Source organism: Passer domesticus, chromosome 4, assembly GCF_036417665.1.
Source record: "Passer domesticus isolate bPasDom1 chromosome 4, bPasDom1.hap1, whole genome shotgun sequence".
NCBI lineage: Eukaryota > Metazoa > Chordata > Aves > Passeriformes > Passeridae > Passer > Passer domesticus.
Window position 1 is genome coordinate 52,314,736 of NC_087477.1, and position 19,072 is coordinate 52,333,807.

The following is a 19,072-nucleotide window of genomic DNA, read 5'->3' on the forward strand; positions in this document are numbered from 1 at the left end:
TACAATCCAAAAACAGTATTTAATTAAAAAAAACAAGTAGAAAATGCCTCTGCAAGTGGACATCAAGTTGCCAACATTGTTTTTGCTACACGATTTTAAAAGGGTTTCAAGTATTGTTTTGCAAGCACCTATAATAATTTCATATTCTGTCTTGCACTTATCTTAAAAAGAATGCTGCAAGTTGAAATGTCAGCAAAAATGTTTTGCAATTTTGTAAAAGTCTGTCTCACAAAATTCAGAGTCAAGAGATATAAATTTCCTATTTGTTAACACATGGAATTAGCATTATGAAGTGAAATTTCTCCAGTACCACAAATGTAGGTTTTCACACAGATTATATGTGGCACACACAGAGCCAACCCATTATTATTTAAGGCTAAAGAGAGGAAAGCAGACTGCTCAGAATGCAGACTTCCTTTTGCATTGGTTCTTATAGCCCCAAATATGCCCCAACAGCTCCACCCTTAGGGAGCTGCAGAAAAAGACAGTTTGGAAGACTGGTCCCTTGGGCACTCAGCTTCAAGGTCAGAATACACAATTTATTTTGAAACAGCTACCATGCTGATATAATTGTTTTACCTAATATTCCATACAGAAAGTTAGTAAATTATCACAAATTATCAGGAAAAACCGACTGTACTCTAAACATGCTTTGTAATTGTATGCAAAAATATGAAATGGCTGTTTTCCACAGTTTATGCCCAAAAGTGTAAAAATAGTTTAGGTTACTTTATAACCTAAACTTTAAGAACTTGAGTTAAGAAGAAATGTATGATGACACTACTATCATATTACCACCAGTGACATTCTGAATCTTCTCTGTAGGATTTGAAACCAAACTATTTACAAGAGGTGTTTATTTTCTCTGCCACTTCAGCAAAGTGAAATGTAGCACCAAAGATCTCCAATAAACAATCTGATCTTCCCTTCCTAATTTTTTGCAATACTCAGAGTGCTACTTTCAAATCTGCTTCAGCTACTCAGCTTTGCATTTCAACACAGCCATACTACATTTTATCTCTAACAACAGACATATATCTAACTTTGAAACACTTCATTGTGCCATACACAGTAGTGAACAGTTTAAAAGTGATGTTTTGTACTAATATTGCATATAAATGCAGATAAATAGCATGAACTGAAAAATTATTTTAGGAAGGGAAATAAAATTCTTTGGTGAGCATAGAGACAATACATGGAATCTGTTTCTTTGCATTAAAATCCTGTTGAGTTGAGCAGGACTCATACTCTGCCACTCTGCGATTGACACGAGTTAAAATCTGCATGAGTTCAAGTTTCCTTGCGTGTTCCTTCAGCATTTCACACAGTGACTGAATAAACCACGAGCCTTGAACTGAATTCCTCCAGGAGTAATAGCCTGTGGAAGAGAGCAATGTCAAAGTGATGAGACGAGCAGCCTTTGATACAGGACAGGTTAGCAATTACAACAATGCATTGCTTCCAATGGCAACCAATGTTTTAAAATAACTCAAAACCACCAACCAACAACATTTAAATTTTATAATCTCTGCAAATTCCAACTCAATTTTTTTTCTAATCCTGTCATCTTTTATAATCTAAGAAAACCTTAAGTAGGAGGAAAATCAAAAGTCAGGAAGGTTATCTTCTGCTGCAGCAATCTTAGTCGTTAATCACTTACTACTTTTCATGGGGTACACAAATACAAAGAGGTAACAGTACAGATGGAAAATGGGTTTCAGTGTCATTAGTTTCATGAATATGTGCAGAATTAAAGACTGAACCTACTTCTGCTGAGTGGAAATAAGACATAAGAAGGGCTATGCCACTACCAGTTTTGCTTAAGGATGCAATACAAATACAGTCAATACACAAATAATATGCTGGTACTTATAATCCACTTCTGCATATCTGATTGGTTTGTTCTCTGAGAATAATATCTTTTCCTCTTGCTGTAAATTATTTGCACAATTCCAATTAACTGAATTTCCAGCAGATGAACATTTGAGGGTTTGCAAGTGAGATGGATATATTCAGGGTTTGGTAAGGGTTTTGTAGGGACTGAGAATAGCAACTACTTCAACAAGAAATCAAGTCAGATTCAAAGAAGTCATTGGGGGAAGTAAATATTTATTTCCATGAAAGAACGTATGGGTCTGTCTGAGCAGAAAGAGTGTACTGGGTCTGGCTGAGCAGGAGTTCATTTTCCCACAGCAGCTCTCACAGTGCTGTGCCCTGCCCTGGTAGCTGGAAATGTGCTGATAACACCCAGTGCTTTGGCTGCTGCTGAGCTGTGCTGCCTCCCCACCAAGGGGCTGGGCAAGATCCCGTGAGGGGACACAGCTGGGACAGCTGACCCCAACTGACCAAAGGACATTCCAGACAAGTGAATTCACCCTCGGGCTGGGTCCCACTCCCAGCTGTAATTTATAGCATGAGCACAGGCTGACATGGATACAGTCCCTCACCTGGAGCTGTGGAATAGGCATACAGGAAGTCTGCCTCTACAGGTATTTTCTGACATATTGTTTCTTCTGAGCCACTGTCTGTCTCAATACCGGAATCTAATTCTGTCCCTCTACAAGCCTATTTGGTAGAAAGAAGAATAGAAAATAATATTAAAATAGAAAAGTAAAGGCAGTGATCATTATAAAAACATTGATATTTTGTGTTTTAAAATTTGTAATATCATTATTAAAATCTGCAAAAATAACAAGAATTTATGTGTCACATTTCCATTAGACAGACTCAGAAGTAAAGCAGTAATATTTGTTTAAAGCAACTCAGTTTGGGTAAGGTAGACATTCATCCAAAAGTGCACTCAGAAACTCATTAAAACATCTAATACTTTATTTAATAGATAGAATTAATGCAATGCCAGGTGTTATAAATACACACTACCTAACAGGGAAAATTGTGCCACTTTAGATCTGAAGAGAATCTTACTCTGAAAGTAATTACATTCAAATCTAGTTTAGAAAGGATTAACTTTTTGCACTAATAATTAGTGGGAAAAGGTATTTTATTTTAACAATCTGATTTGATCATCATTGTTCAGCTGTACATCACCTGAATGAAAAAGAGCTTGGGTTTTCCTGCTAAACTTCTGCACCTGTCACCTCTGAAAAGGCTTGTTAGTGCTTTCAGCTCCAGAGGCCCATCTGTACCATAGATCAATCCTTCGTCGCCATGGCTTAGCAAGATGCAAACAAAACTGCTCCGCTTGCTGTGATCCTCTTCAGAAACTTGAAAGAAAAAAGAGAATTTTCTTAACTTCCTGCACTCTAAAAATTTGGAACATTTGATCCTTCCTAGGTCAGAGAAGTCTTTAAGAACTAATTTGCACGTCTAGAAACCTCCAAAGAGTTTTCACTTTCGAACACAAGAAGCTGCTTACTGTACCTCAGGAGGTTGGGCACAGGAAACCCCAAATTAAGAGCCAACCCTACCCATTGCAAGACACGGCCACAGAGCGAGGCCAGGAATACTGTCAGGAGACAAAAAGTGTCTCAAAGTTGGAATGATATACCTCATTCATGCAATAATGGTCAGTCTTGTGATCTGGGATTGGACTGATGGAATACCCTGGGTTTTGGGAAAGAAAGGAGAAATCCTTCCTCTCTTTCCAATTGGGGATGCTTCAACTACTTGGATTACATGGGAATTAAATGTAGCATGATGGCTGTTGCTGTTCCTGCAGGTACTAGTAGTACACTTCTCTCTCACTTTTTACCTGTGGTGAGGTCTAGAAAGATTTCTGAATCCTCTTAATTTTGTACTTACAGTTATTTAAGCTTGATATAAATTGTTTGTAGTTTTATATTTCTTTTTCATCTTGTGGTATACAAATATCATAGAATCTATATTCTCCAATGTCTTTTGTTGCCTGACATTGTGGGAAATGTACTTGAGGACCAAGACAACTTTTTCAAATTTATGAAAAGATACAAACAAGGTTAAAAGAAAGGATCCAAAAGAATTTATGAGTAGTAACTCAAAAAGATGCAAGAGTTTGTAAATGAAAAATAAATCTGAAGTCTTACTGTTTTGTGCTTAACAAAACACTAAATTTCTGTTCTAGAAGAAATGAACTGTTTCAACTTTACTCAAGTGATGTACAGGCAGGCATTTCTACAATTTATGGACAAGCACTGCATTTAGAAGAGTCACATTTACAGCTACTGTCAACAGACCAGCTACAACAATACTAATGAATTAACCATGTCTGGGAACATTTTCTGGCATAAATATTAACTGGCACTAAAGAACCTACATCTATGTTAGCAAACACTTTCATCAAAAAACAAACAAAAAAAACCCAAACAACAAAACCAAACACAAAAACCAAGAAAGGGTTGCTGCAGGCTAACTGCTGTTGGGAATAATCACTGGAACACTTTCACTGATAAGTATGGCCTGGGACAGTCTGGGAGAGCACCAGTGGGCATGAGGCCCAGTCATGGCAGAGAACCTTCCAACAGTTAACTAGAATGGCCTGTGTTCCAGGGATACTGACACCTCCAGGCACCATTTAACGTACGGGTCTGGATGTAGCCCAGTCCAAACAAAGCACAACTGACACAGTAGTATAAAGCCCTCACTTTAAAGACGGGTGTTTTGTTTCACAAGTTAAACAAAATTTGAGTTGTTTATCCAAAAGAAAATTCAGTCCACACACCTGCAGTTCTGGTTTCTCAATCAGAACTCCTCTTTGGGCCACACCACTAAGCATTAAGCACAGAACCCCTCTACCCAATCTAGCAGTTTTCTTTCCAACTCACAGAGCTTCAGTGATCCCAGGGTCAGAATATAAATCAGTCTGCATTTAAGTTTCAGCCTTTTTTCCATCCTTCTTTAGAAGATGAGAAAGGATACGGAGACAACAGTCATGGCACAAAAGATGGAGAGACAGCTAAGCTGGATAAACATAGAAACTATGATGTACATGTCATCCTTAGCAATAAATCACCAGAAGGTGTGAAATAGCATCTAGAAGAACCCAGAAAGAAGAGATGTGAGGGCTAGAGATGTATTTGGAAACACTGGTTGACTTAATGCACACATACAACATATAATAACTTACCATTTTTCAGTAGTTTAAAAATGCCCTCACATGAAAGATCATTGTTGATCTTTACTTTATATCCCAACTTCATAAAAACTTCTCTGACACTTGCAGCATCTGCATCTGTACCTGAACGGGACGACATCCCTATACACAAGAAAAATGTGTTATTTGTTTATATTATATAGATGGCATGGTCTGATTGAGCCAAATTATTTTTCTTGTTTATAGCTGTATCAGTCTGAAATATTCCATTATTCCAGATCCACTCTAGCAGAGACAACATTGCACTGTTACATGGGCACACCATCTCCCACTCTCTGTACCTGTACTGTAGATTTATCTGCATCTTATTTTTATAGCTACTTATCTATTGAAGGACACAAGAAGAATTTAATTTGCAAAACAGAAATCATGACAAAAAGGTAAGACAGGCTTGTACTGCTGATAAATTTTCCTCCTCATTAATTACTGCTACACCCTAATGTGTTCCCTCTATGCATATCTGGAAGAATGGACTGAAATGAATCACACCCATTACCTAATTTTAGAGTGCAAACAAAACTGGTCTGCATATTCAATTTTGAAGAATAACACACAGCATGAATTTATCTAAATTAAGGAAAAAAGTGAAAAACTTGTGAGTGGTACCAGTATGTCGGTAGAAGTTCTTATTGTTTATTATTACACATTCCCCCATCTCTGGATAATCCATTCTGTAACTATAGTCTGGCAGAATTCCAGAGTCCATAGATTTGCTAGCAGGTAGGTTCTTTCTGTATAGAAACCAGACAAAATTTAGGTGTTAATTTCTGATCTCTCTTTTCAAAATAATGACAACAATAGGCTATTTTAGCAAGCCCAATGAAACTGCTGAGGTTACATTCATAGTAACCTTCTGTGGAACTTGCAACAAGCTTGAAATCAAAAGAATCAAGGAAGAACTGTGTTTAAAATTGTAATGCCTCTGCACAGGAGAATATGAAAACTATGAAAACTTAGTAAAAAAGCCCAACTGATTTCTTGTTGATACAGTAATTGCCATCCTTAAACTATCATCTTTTGAAATCTATGTACCTGGAGGAAAGGTTAACTGAGAAAGCAAATCTGTTCGGAATTCTAAAGAGAAGTTACTATCATTGAATTTTCACAAGAAAACATTTAAAACCTAAAAAGATGTGGCAGATGTGTGCTCCTTTTCTGCTTAAGCAATAGCCACTAGCATGACAGATACATCTGGATGAAGCTGGACTCTGGGGAGACAGCTAACACAATAGCTAAGAGCCATAAGTCTCGTTCAGCATCTAAGGGCTAGCTGAGCACACACTATCCCAAAATATGGCTCATATGCAGCATGGCTGTAAGGCACTTGTCCTACTCCACATACAGCAGGCTGCACCCAGGATCTCCCCTCGAGCAGAGATGCCTTCTCGGATACTCCTTGAGGCTGAGACATCCCTTGCCACCACAGCTTCTTGATAAGTAATTGATAGCATGCTCAACTTTAAAATCTTAGCTCAGTGATATTAAGGATTAATTGTGCACATATAATCCCTTAGACATAAACTGCTGACCAGACTTAAATTGAAGACTTAAACCAAAAGTACCTTACTCACCCTTTAAAACCTGGAATAGATTTTGCATCTGCCAGATCTTTCCCCAGATGTGGTCCATCTCCTATGTCTGTCATTATTGCTTTCAGTTATCAGCTTGAAAACGCAAGAAAATAGAGGTGTTATGACAGTTCACAGAATTAACTTTAGTCTAGGATATTAGTAGGCAAAAAAACCCCCAAAATCTTTCTGAGTAATCTTTACACATTTTATATTTGAAAGAAGAACATTAATTATTGCCTTCTAAAAGTGCTCTGGAACAAGTCTGCAGATCTCGATGACCAAATCATTGAAAAGACTTACAAAAAGCAAGGTAAGAGAGAAACAAACCAAAACCTCCTCCTCCACAGTTACTTTGTACACACTCATGGAACATACTACCAAAAGGTACCTTAAACTCAAGTGTCAGAAAACAAATATGCATCATGAATTTAAACCACCAGATAGGACAAAATAATAAATGCTTAGAAGTGCTAAGACCTCAAGAAGTCAAACAAGGCATTACAAGGCAAACAAGGCAAGAATTAAAAAAAAACTTACTTTAGCAGATATATTTATGGTAAATAAGAAGGTATAAATAACCAGACCAAGTAGCAAGATTTGCTGGTGAGATATGAAGATTCTTACTCAAGGCTGAAGTTCTTTGGGGCAAACTATATTTGCCATTTCACATCATGATATTATTATTATATTAAGTCTCAACTTTGCATCTGTACTTTTGTTAGTACAACACAAACACCCATTTTTGTGGAAACAATTACTGATACATCAGAAGCACTGATTTGGTTATGTATAACCTGCTTTCTTCACTTGTTTCTAGGAAGACATTTACTTACATTTTTAGTGCCTTCAAAAGATCTTCAATGTTACTCTGAATATTATTTCAGAGCACTGATGCAATTAAATCTTCTTCTTCACCAAATTATTCCAGATTTGACAACTGTATTATGTAATGCAGCAAACAAGAAATTTCCTGAAAATCAAATTACCAAAATATTAAATAAGCTTAGTATTTTAGAAATTAAATGTATAATACATTTTATCATTACATTTTAGAAACTTACTTTAAAGACAGTATCATGGGGTAGGAACTAAATCTACAAAGCTGAACTTGACTGCCTAGCCTCTTGATCTGGATTCAGCCATCCTAACTTCAAAGTCTAATTAATTAAAAGTACCCTGTGGGCAGAAAAAGGCAAGCAGCTCCAAAGGGCAATTCAAGTACCTATGACCTGTGGCATGACAGTGATCCAGCCCTAGAGAGCAGGGAACATTAGCACTGCCATCAAAGAGCTTTTGATCCCCAGCAATTGGAAAGAATGCCTTTCATTGACAAGGATGCTCTAAGTTCTGCTCCAGCACAGCCCAGCTTCAGGATTTTCTATTACTTTTTCAACCATCCCTACTACAATATCCTTGGCTTTGCTGCTCAGGTTGCCTGAGCTCTCAGCCTGAGCAAAATTTGTAGGAAAACATCCAAGCAGACTGACCTACCATTCTGATACCCGTCATACTCTTCCTTCTGGAGAAGAACTAGGTGCACGAGCACAACCCAAACCCTTTGATGTGGCTGGGATTAGTAAGAGATAGGGAAATGATTAACTCCCTTCATCTGTTCTTTGTTTACCAACAGTAATAAACAGCCACACCATATAAAAAAGCACAGCATCATGTGCCAACTCTATTATCAAAAGCACCTAGCAGGGGCACTGACAGCAGTGTGACCATGTTAGCCCAGAAAACAACTTCTGCTAAACCCCAGGTGTTGATCCCAGCTGTTTGGCACTGTGAAGTTCTGCAGTGCCAGTGCTGCAAGTCCATGAAGGAGAGGGTGTAAACTAGTAAATATGTGCCTCCATAACATGTGGCTAACTCCTGTTTATCAGATGAACCGCCTACCAAGAGCTACTTGAAGAAAGACTCAGCCAAAGCACAGGGAAAGCTAACACCCTCTGGCCAACAGATGAGCCCTTGGAATCCTGAGGGAGGGTAAGTGGCTTATTAGGCTCTCCTGGGTTCACATCAACCAAACTGCTGAACAGCAGAACCTTAACTAAGCAAACTGCAAACCCTGTGAACACTGAATGCCTCTTACAACATAAATGTTAAGGCAGGATGCAAACACTAAGAGAGATCTTCAACATTTAGGTGACCTTAAAATAAGACTCCTCTCCTTGACCCTTTAGCAACCTTACATTTTAAGGCTGTAAAACTGCTGTCCTTGATCCAGCACCAAAGAAACAATGAAATTGGAAGAAGTAGCTAGCAAAACCTACAATTACAACAAACTGTATTAGCTTCTTTCTGAAAAATGTAAAACACAAATTGCAATACTGTATCATAAAACCATTTCTTACTCAGGCCTCTGCAAGCCTAGTTCACAGCCTACAGTTAACAATTGTTCAATGAAGTGTTAGAGATTCCTGCACTCCATCAAACTGGAGCTTGTCTGAGACACTCTACAGAAGCTATAGGGATTGCCTAGAAAAACTGGTTGTAACACGTTAAGTATTTGAAATGTGCATGGTTTATCTTCAGAACAGAATCTGTACCTCACTTTTAATATCAATCAATTCCTGAGCACCCTCAGGCACCAGGTCACCTGCACTTCTTTAAAGAACAAAAGACACACAAAGAGATTTCTCTTCTGTTGCTAGGCACTCAAATGCGTGCTTGAGCCAGCAGGGTACTTTGTGCTCTAAAGCACCGTCAGGGTAACAGCAAAGCTCTCTGGAGGATGGCGCTGATTCTAACAGGCCACTAAGAATTGCCTCATCTTGCTTTAGGTAATGCAGTGATGCCATGCATTTCCCTGTGGAGGATGATCTCATCCTGGTGGGGGGAAGAAATCACGGCAGTGCTTTAAAAATTTATTACAGATTTTTATTCTGCTCTTTGATGTTATTTTCTCTGAAAGCTTAAGATAAAATGAGCTTTTAACTATAAGGAAATATAAAAAACAAGTTCTTGAAAAGAACAACAGCATTTTATAATCTAGCAAAATATATTCTGTAGATTTTAAGAAGCTTATATGATACTATTGTATCTGAAAAAAATACAATAAAAAATGAGACAGAGACAGCAAATATAAACGTGATGTTACAATGATCTTTACATTTCTAAGTAATATAAATACTACTTAGAAATGTAAGAAATAAAGTGGTTCAAAAAGGTCCAAAGCTATGCTGTGCAAGGTACCAAAAAATGACCAATGTCTCTCTTTACAGCAATAAGAGTGAAAATATTTTTTCCCCTACATAAACGCAGTTGTTCCAATGCTTTTCTTTTGATAAGAGAAAACAATAAATAAAACTACTTTTTACTCCATTCCAGCCTGGATTTACTTATTCTACCAGGACCTAGTGAAAATAAATTCACATCATCATGTGTCACCACTGCCATAAGAACCACCAGGTTTCTTTTTAAAGAAACAACAGAAATTAATGGTATAGTGACAAAAATAATACCAAAGCTTCTGAGATGGAAGAAAGCAAATATCTAAACGATCTTCACTGACCAACTGGATCCTGAAATATGCAAACCACAGGAGACAACACATGTTCAGTATATATATCTGTCACTACAAAGCAGTGAGTATAGCACTACTAAAACACATGTTCAAACAGACATCAGCAATGTTAAACATCTCCTTAAAGATAGGAAAAGGGAAGTTTTCCACATCACATGACTGCAAGAGAAAATGTCAAACATTCAAAGAAGGTATTTTTTGTAAATGAACATATACATGACATACCATGATACTATTGCAGACATGCAAATTAAAAATTTTCCCCTCTACAATGTATAACACTAAACAATAATTATCTGACCAATAACAGAAGGAAAATATAGAAGCAGACTACATGAAAAAACAAAAAAAATTTGAAATATAGAATTACATTTTCTATGAGGCACTATCCCCCTACTAAATACTGCTACCACAGATGGAAGGCTGAGACAGCTCTTCCCATGGCTTCTGGTCTGGATGCAGTTGCTGGAAAGCCCTGACACTGGGCCGGCATTGTGATCTTCCAAAACAAATGGACTTTTAGATACTCAGCATGAAGCTGTAAAATCAGCTAAAATTACTCCGAATGTAGCTGGGACCCTTGAGCTATTAATTCACCTGTAGCTATTAATCACATCACCACCGCTACAAGCAACAGCCGTGTCAGGTTCCTTAACATGAAGGGCACGGCGCGTTAGTTTGAAACAAGCAGATACCTGAAGGAAGATCTGTGAGTTACAGGGTAAAAGGCTACAGACGCCAGCCCCATCCTCCAGCCCAGCAAGGAGCGGGCAGGGCACCACACACCGGGGCAGGGCCTTTAGCACGCTGCCAGAGGCCAGCCACAGCGCCTGCTGGCCCCCAGGCACGCTTCTCCCCGGTACAGACAAGGCTCAACGCGCTTTGCGTTGGAAGATCCAAACGCAGCTCCTGACCCCGCGTTTCCGGTTAATGGTGTCCCGAGGGTCACCACAGAGCAGCTCAGGATTACAGCGCCTTTCTTTTCTTTTCCTTCTTTTTGCCCTCTGTTCCAACAGCTTCTCCACAGAGACAGGCGGAAAGGGAACAAACCAGCCACCTGAAGCTTCTGGACAGCTAGCCCCCGGGGCCCGCGCTCTGCCCCGGCCAGGGAAGGGCGGCGCTGGGCTGGCTCCGCGGCCGCTCTCCCCCGGGCCCGCGGGCAACGCCGGGGCTCATCCGCGCCCGCCACCGACCGCCCGACCGCCGGGCCTGCGGGCCGGGAGCCCCGCGGGCAGCCGGGGGAGCCGCGCTCTCAGCCGGGCCCGCCCCAGGCGAAACGCGGCTCCCCGCAGCCGACCTCCCCCGGGAGAGATGCGGGCGGCCACGCGGACCTGGAGAGCCAGAGCCTGGTCCACCCCACCGCCCCGCTTTGTTCGGCACCGCCATCACCCACTGGCCTCACCGCCTGCTCGCTGTGCTCCGACCTGCGTCTCCCCGAGCCCAGCTCAGCGCAGCGCCGCTCGGCGCGCAGAAAGCCCCGGCCCGCCTGGCGCCCCGCCCCGCGCAGGGGGCGGCCGCTCCAATGGCGGCGGGGAGCGGCGGCGGTGAGTGAGTCGGTGTGGCGGGCCCGGCCCGAGCGAGGCGGGCCCGGCCGTGCGGGCCCTCCCGGCGCTGAGGGAGCCGTGCGAGGCCAGGCTGAGGAGGCGCGGGGTGGCTGCTCTGTTCTGCTGGCGGAGCTCGCCGGGCCGGGCCCTGTGGCGGAACACTGAGCTACCGCGCCCTGCGGGCTCTGAGCCGGGTCCCGCTGGCCTTGCTGCTCTTCGGTGTGAATGGTGTAACCCAAACCTTGTGAGGTTTGCGCTGTTGCTTGAGTTCCTGTGCCTGCTGAAACAAATGTGCCGTTCTGGTATATTTATACAGCCTCATATAAAATGCTGTGTGCAGTTTTGGGCACCACGAGGATGGAGAAGGGCTTTGGGGGGAAGCCGTATGAGGAGCAGCTGAGGTCACTTGGTCCGTTCAGCCTGGAGGAGACTGAGGGGAGACCTCATTGTGGTCTTCAACATCGTTGTGAGGGGAAGAGGAGGGACAGGTGCTGATCCCTTCTCTGTGGTGACAGTGACAGGAGACCAAGGAATGGCCTGAAGCTGTGTCAGGAGTGGTTTAAACTGGGTATTAGGGAAAGGTTCTTCACCCAGAGGGTGCTGGGAACTGGAACAGGCTCCCCAGGGAAGTGGTCACAGCACCAACCTGACAGAGTTCAAGAAGCATTTGGACAACATTCTTAGGTACATGGTGTACATGGTGACTCTTGGAGGTGGTTGTGTGCAGGGCTGGGAGTTGGATTGGAGACTATCTGTGATTCTGAAAGAATGGTGGTTTGTAAAGGAAGTGGCCATTTAGAGTAATTCTGTGGGGACAATTGCTAAATGAGCAGCTCCCTCTTGACCTCAGTGGGTGAGATCCCCGTGGGTGAGCTGCCTGTACCATGGCAGGACCTTCCCCTGGACAGGGTTTTCACCCACCTGTGGTGACTGTCCCCACTGCCCACAGACCTGCCTTGCGCAACAGCGCTCTGACGCTGAGGGCTGGTTTTGGCTTCATCATCAACTTTCAGGTCAGTTAGTTTCATATTTGTACATTGACCTTCAGTAGGAGAAGTCAGATAACACTGGAAGCTGTGTATTCCAGCTTCTCATAAGAGGTACTAACCTACTTTTTCAGGTCTTAGCCCCAGATGTGATGTAGTGAGTTCTGCACTTGCAATCTTAATTTGAGGAATGGGTTGTTCAGACGGGTTGTGGAGTCTCTTCCACTGGAGATACTCAGGAAATGACTGGACACAATCCTGTGCCATGTGCTCTAGGATGACCCTGCTTGAGCAGGGAGCTTGGACCAGATGATGTACTGTGGTCCCTTCCAGCCTGAGCCATTCTGTGATCCTGTAATTGTAGAGGCCACTTCCTCTGTTTGGAGGGCAAGATGAACATTTGTTGTTGGGAAGATGAGTAGTGTTTGTTAATATGCCACTTGTCAGCTCAGCGTAGGGATAGCTAAGCTAATTTTCACTAATGTTAAGGAATTTAATGTGTTCTTCTAAGGCTGAATCAGTAGCTGGGAGAAAATCTCATGGATTTATTTGCATCAAGGACCATGAATTCTGCTGTAGAACTGTGCTGCATGATACACACCAGCCAGGAAACAAGTATAGTGTTATTTTGAGTAGCAGTTGATTTGCATGTCTCAGCTTCACTTGTCAGCAGGTGTGGGTAATGTGTTTTTGTCGTTATCATAAGAGTTAAAGGGAGAAGAAGTTTTTCATAAAATAGAGAAAATGAAATGGCAAGCTCGTTAAGTCATTGCTCTGGAGACATTTTTCCAGGCTCTCCATGCAGTCATCCTGCTGAGTCACTAACACTGAAGTCCAAACATGTTGGTGGAAAATTTCTCTCAGTCAAGTCAAACAAAAATAATTTCTGGTGGGACATAAGAGGGGAAGCTGAAATGAGAATTTCCCAGTGAACTCAGAAGGCTGGTCTGTAAGTGTTGATTGTATGTGTTCTAAATTCCTGTGTTCACACAGGAATTGAAATTGCCTTGAAAGGACTTGACATGCTGGACTCTTGAGAGACCAAGTGTTTGGACTGCAAGAACTATGATAGGTTTCAGTTTAAAGTAAGTGTCATCACCCTTCTCCCAGGTTCAGGTATCCTCCCAGCTGTGTTTCTGCAAAAATACAGCCTGATATAACTAGAAAGTTTAAAAATAATAAAGAATTATGGGTTTTCTCCTTCACTTTCTTTTTTTAATGGTCACCTTGTGGGAAAATGCTGATGTAGGGATGTCTTTTGCTAACTTAACCCAGTTAATTTACAGCCAGCAACATCAAAATGAAACTGAAAGTTTTGTTAGCACTTCTGAGAAATGCTGATTGCTATCTAAAATCTAACTTTTCATTCCCAGAGAAGAAACTAGGAGGACAAAAAAGGAGTGAAGAAAATGCACAGGTCAGAAGATGGACGAGGGGGATAGAGGTAATATGTTTGACCCCTGTTAGAGAAAAAACATTCTGGTTTTAGACTTGATGCAGGCACTGAATTATCAAGACGTTGGCAGGCTTAGAACAGTGGGCAGAAATGTAAGTGTCCAGAACTTCTGTTGTGGAAAACTTGGAGGGGGAAATGAGAGGATCTAAAATTTGGGCTTTGGGGCTCCACAAGAATATTTAAATACTTAAATTCACCCTGTGAACCCAGCTTGTTTGAATACTTTTGAGTATGTTCAGTTTCATTTTATCTTTCACTGCAACCCAGGAGCTGTTAGGAGAACCAAGTGGTTATGCTGGGCAGAACAAGAAGATTCCCCTTCATGTTTGTTACTTCTTGCCTCTATTCCTCTGTTTCACAGTTTCCTGGCAGTGCTTTTTCCTGATTTGCAGGTGTTCCACTTACAGTTAATTGTACATATGTGTGTTTATGCTTTACTACATTACTCTGTAGCATTTGGATTACTTTATGCAACTAGAAGCTTAAAGGTTGCAAGATAGCAAGAGGTACTGCATGGTTCTATTTCTTGAAAAGAGATAAGATTGCTGTTTTAAGGTTGTGAAAAATACATGAGCTTTTAAAGCAGGTGAAAGTATGAGTGATCAATAGCAAAGGTCAGCAGTGGAGAACAGAGCTCTCATTTTGGGTTTTAGTTCTTTTGCTTCAAGATACAGAGCTCAGAGCTGAAGTCACTGAAGTCTTAACTCCTCCTATGAACTCAAATATTGTCCTACCCATACAAATTAATTATCTCATTTGTCTCCCCAACCATAAAGGAAAAAAACTTTTTTACTCTTAGTATTTTTTACTTTTAGTATTTTTTTACTCCTTACTGATGTTGTGTGTCTAGTCAACAGTTTGTATATTTTCTGAGAGTGTAATACCATTCTGTAGACAAAAATGAAAATTCCTGGGCCTTCTTTCACTGTCTTTATTCTGTTGTGTTTACCTTTGATAGTGTTAATATGAAGCTCTTGTACTTCCAAAACAGTGTAAAGACATTTAATATTAAAATGAGTATCATAGCAAGGTTGGGTGTTAATTTGGAATATTGGCTACTCCCAGTTAATTAATAAATTACATTCAACAAAACCAGAATCAAAAGCAGTGAGGAGTACAGGATGTATCCAAATTAAAATTGCCTTGCAAACGGATTAATACTGATTTGAATATCTGTAATTGCTTTAGGAGAAATGAAGAGAAAATGGCTAGAAAGACTGAAGAAGGTGGAAGAACTAGCATCTCACTATGAAAGAAACCCTCTTCCTGCAGTTTATAGACCAAGACTGTCCAAACCCTCTATGCCACCCTCTGTTTGGAAAATATTTTCTCGACAGGCTGAAGCTTTTAATTATGTAAAATCCTGCGAAGAGGTATATTATGTGTTTTTATACTTTCAAGATTGAATCATTTAAAATTGCTCTTGGGAAGTGAAGTCTTTATCAGTTTGCAAGATCTTTTTCTTCCCAATCCTGAAAGAGCAAATTTGTTTTTTTTTTTTTTTTTTTTGTCTTTGTAGGTCATGTTGCACTGGAGGTATCCCTAAAAAGTACTAATTCTGTTCTAACATACAAGTTGATATGTGGTGTTAACTTTGAACAGTAAAAGTGCCTTTTGGGAACATTGTAGTGATAAATTTGCTCCTTCTCAAGATGACCAAGCTGTCAGGGTGGGCAGGAGAATGGGAAGGTAGTGAGAATTGAGGAGGAAAAAATGAGGAAGAAAAAGAGACAAAGAAGAGGCAGAGACTAAATAAAAACAATAGAACTCTCCAGTGGCATCTGAGTAGCAAGTTCAGATGATTGGAAATGATTAGCCAAATAAATATTGTGTGAAAGGTATCCTCTCTTTTCAGTTTAACACTTTTTATATTGGTTGCTATTTTTAAAGAAAGTATTGAGTTTTTCTCCATACCTGTTTCAGGTATTTAAGTAATCCTGACAGCCTCTTTTCCAAAATGAGTTCTCATTGGCTTGGCAGTAGTTTTTTTCTATTTTCTTCTCAGATTTCCATTTTTGGATCTAAATAACATAATGTCTGAAGAATATTTGCCCATAAAGCTTATACTGGTGTCATATCCATGAGGCTGCTCCTTTCAGGACATGGTTCCTCCTCGTTTCAGATGCACTTGATATTGATCAGAAAAAAACAAGAGTTTACAGAGGAAACAGTTCTCATTACTACACAGCAAAGAATAGCTTCAAAGTTTTACCCCTGTAACTGAAATCAGAATGATGTTCTAAATTAAAACTAGATGCTGCTGAGTGTGGAAAAGGATAAGTAATCTGTTTATAGTTGTCTAGTATTTATTAACCTTTAATTGTTGCCATGTAGGAACTTAGGAAGACTTAAACTGGTTTTTTGAATAAAACTAACAAAAAACATTTTTATTTGAAAGGATGTTCATGTGTTTGCTTTGGAAAAGAACACACAGAGTGGACAGAGGTTTTACCTTGTGACAACATATGAAGAGCTTTGGTTTTATTACACGTGAGTATTTGAAAGGTGCCCTGTGTGTTAGTAAAAGTTAGGCTATACTGGATATCCTACCTAGTAAGAGCTGTCAGTGGATGGGTCATCCCAGAAGCCATCTGCTGCTCTGAGTGCACAGAGCTGTCATGGGTTACCTGAGCTTTCACCTTGGCAATGGGGAAAATCTTCACAAGGACAGAACAATATATTCTGTAGTGGGTTTCAACTTTCTTGTGAGTAGCAGGGTGCCATTATTTCCTGTAAGGAAAGGATTAAGTACTCTGTTGAACTGAAATTTATTAACAGTAGATTTTGGCTTTTGCTGTCAGCTTTCCTCAGGGGATCATACCAACACATGGCAAGCACATACTTCTCTGACTAGTCATACACCAGTTTCAGTGGGCGTTAATGCAGATGTCTGGAAACTGATTTATGGGTTTGCATTTGCATGATGTAGTTCCAAGTATTGACAATTCAGTCATGAACTGAACTTTTCCCCCATTTGTTTCTTTTACAGTAAGACATTTGGCTATGAAGCGAAAGAAGTCTGAGTCAATTTTTATACGTAAAGCCTGATTTTTTTTTTTTTGAAACTGACAGATTATTTTTTAATTTCGTTAGAAAAACTCCATATAATCTCTCTGTTTGTGCTAAAGACATATGAATGATAACTTAAGTTTTTTTCCATAGTTCCTTGAATTCTGAACATTTCTGTATGTCTTGTAAGACTGAGGGGGGACATGGAGAGGAGAGTACTCTACAAAATTAAATTCTAGGCCAGACAGTCTTTGCTGATACTTGATGCTGATGATAGTTCCAATTTTTTCAAAGCATTATAGGGCTACTACATTTTTAAAATATGGATGGTTGATCCTTGTTTGCAACTGATAAGCATGTTTATGATGCTCATAATGTTTATCATGAGAGGTTGTGATTTGTTTTTGTTTTTCCTTAGCCAAGGTTGCAAAACAAGTCTTATGCATTGCTATGAAGTAATTCCTGAAAAAGATGCTTGCAAACTTTATTTTGATTTGGAATTTTACAAACCAGCAAATCCTGATGCAGATGGCAAGAGTATGGTCATGAAGTTAATTGAGGTAAACTGGAGCAAAGTCATGCTGTAGATGAATATGAATTTATTGTTAATTTAATATGAAACCAATTTACCACTTTATATTGATTATGCTATAGTAGAATTAAAAGAATTGCAGACCCAGTGATTACTTTTAAGTAAGTAAAAATACTGTTTTAATTAAAGCAAGGGTTTAATTTAAGTGAGAGACAAAAAATTTAATTGAGAGACAAAAATAAAGAATGATGGCTGTTGGACTGTTTGCATTCATGGTAGGTTTACTGACATGGCAGGTTTACTTTTGAAGGTTGTCTTATGTGCTCTGCCACTTCAAAGCTGTAAAACTGAAGGAATGTTTAGGTACTCTTTAAAACAGCATCAATAAAAGTTCCATTCATATATTCCTCAGTTCATTTCCTTTGCCTAATGCTGCAGGAGTATATTAAGGCTTAGATGAATCTCTCCTGAAAGTTTCTTTAGATGACAGTTCATTATACTTTAGTTAAATGATGATGTAGAGAGCATCTTGTGCCTGCACTTACCAATTTGGTACCTAAAATTAAATACCTTTACTAATTATCAATTTTATTAAATAGTGCAGTTTCCATTTTATTGCAATTTTTTTTGTAAATGAACTCTCTGCAAGTTCAGTATGCCATTCATATGTTTTTAGAAGAATATCTTCTGTTTTGATAAGATCTCATTGTGAGTGGGTGTCTGTGAGACTTCGTCACCTACATGTCTCTAGCTAGAAGTGAACAAAAGTAAAAGATTTTGAGGTAATTCCTTCACAAAGAATCCTTCACTGATACGGAATCTGGAGGGGTTTATCCATTGTTGATCAGCTCTGAAATGTAGAGATTCCTCAGGTTAAGAAGAGGATTTAGGATTTGCTGGGTGGGGGATCTGAGCTGCTAAAATCCAAAGCTTCCAGATCTTCAGGTTCTGAGTCCCAGTGCTAAACATGAGTAATCACTAGCTTGGTTTAGAAAAGGGTTTTTTTAGAGCTAATTTAGAGTGAAATCTGTTTTCTGCTTAGTTACTCTTCATTGGGTGGTACCCATGAATTAGCTCAATCACCGCAGTGAATTAGCTCACCAGTACGATGAGAGCCTCCATCTTCCACTCCTGCTGAGTGTGCACTGCAAACATTGTCACTGCGGGCGTGAACTGCTTTGTGGTGCAAAACAGCCTGCAGGGTAAAGCCTCCTAACCAGACTTTGACCTGAGAAACTGGAAATCTTCTCAGCTTATCACTGTTAGTTAAGTGTCAAGTGACTTGCTTGTTTAAGGAAATAAAATCTATGTCAAACTTGGTTAAAACTTGATATGGGTTAGTTTGAATTAAATTATTTG

At 39.9% G+C, this 19,072-nt stretch overlaps 2 protein-coding genes across 10 annotated transcripts in view; one reads left to right on the plus strand and one right to left on the minus strand.

Annotated features, from left to right (window-relative positions):
- CASP3 (caspase 3) lies at window positions 1–11,685 on the minus strand. Of its 3 annotated transcripts, none has more exons than XM_064417881.1 (8): window positions 11,580–11,685; window positions 7,494–7,630; window positions 6,661–6,753; window positions 5,696–5,820; window positions 5,063–5,191; window positions 3,049–3,224; window positions 2,448–2,565; window positions 1–1,378 (listed from the first exon to the last, which is right to left on the minus strand). In XM_064417881.1, the coding sequence occupies exons 3-8, from the start codon at window positions 6,732–6,734 to the stop codon at window positions 1,152–1,154; spliced, it is 849 nt and encodes a 282-aa protein (XP_064273951.1). In that variant the 5' UTR covers window positions 6,735–6,753; window positions 7,494–7,630; window positions 11,580–11,685; the 3' UTR covers window positions 1–1,151. The 3 variants fall into 3 exon arrangements, with proteins under 3 accessions (XP_064273951.1, XP_064273952.1, XP_064273954.1); XM_064417882.1 differs by having other exon boundaries at window positions 11,589–11,680; XM_064417884.1 differs by lacking the exon at window positions 11,580–11,685 and adding an exon at window positions 10,557–10,742.
- Window positions 11,680–19,072, plus strand: part of PRIMPOL (primase and DNA directed polymerase) — a 16,045-nt gene continuing 8,652 nt past the window's right edge. For 2 of the 7 annotated variants that reach the window (XM_064417870.1, XM_064417875.1), the window contains exons 1-5: window positions 11,680–11,730; window positions 14,090–14,160; window positions 15,361–15,545; window positions 16,571–16,662; window positions 17,600–17,741. In XM_064417870.1, the coding sequence (XP_064273940.1) occupies window positions 14,142–14,160; window positions 15,361–15,545; window positions 16,571–16,662; window positions 17,600–17,741 (438 nt within the window). In that variant the 5' untranslated portion in view covers window positions 11,680–11,730; window positions 14,090–14,141. Of the gene's footprint in view, window positions 11,731–11,899; window positions 12,033–13,709; window positions 13,802–14,089; window positions 14,161–15,360; window positions 15,546–16,570; window positions 16,663–17,161; window positions 17,210–17,599; window positions 17,742–19,072 lie in introns of those variants that run through there. The other 5 variants (XM_064417871.1, XM_064417874.1, XM_064417872.1 and 2 more) reach the window with 5 other exon arrangements.

Bases quoted from the DNA above. Each gene is read 5' to 3' on its own strand.
- CASP3 (XM_064417881.1), bottom strand. From the start codon at position 6,734: ATGACAGACATAGGAGATGGACCACATCTGGGGAAAGATCTGGCAGAT. The intron at 5,821-6,660 runs GTGAGTAAGGTA...GTTTCTATACAG, and splicing joins TCTATTCCAGGTTTTAAAGG to AAAGAACCTACCTGCTAGCA. The intron at 5,192-5,695 runs GTACCACTCACA...TCTTGTGTATAG, and splicing joins GAACTTCTACCGACATACTG to GGATGTCGTCCCGTTCAGGT.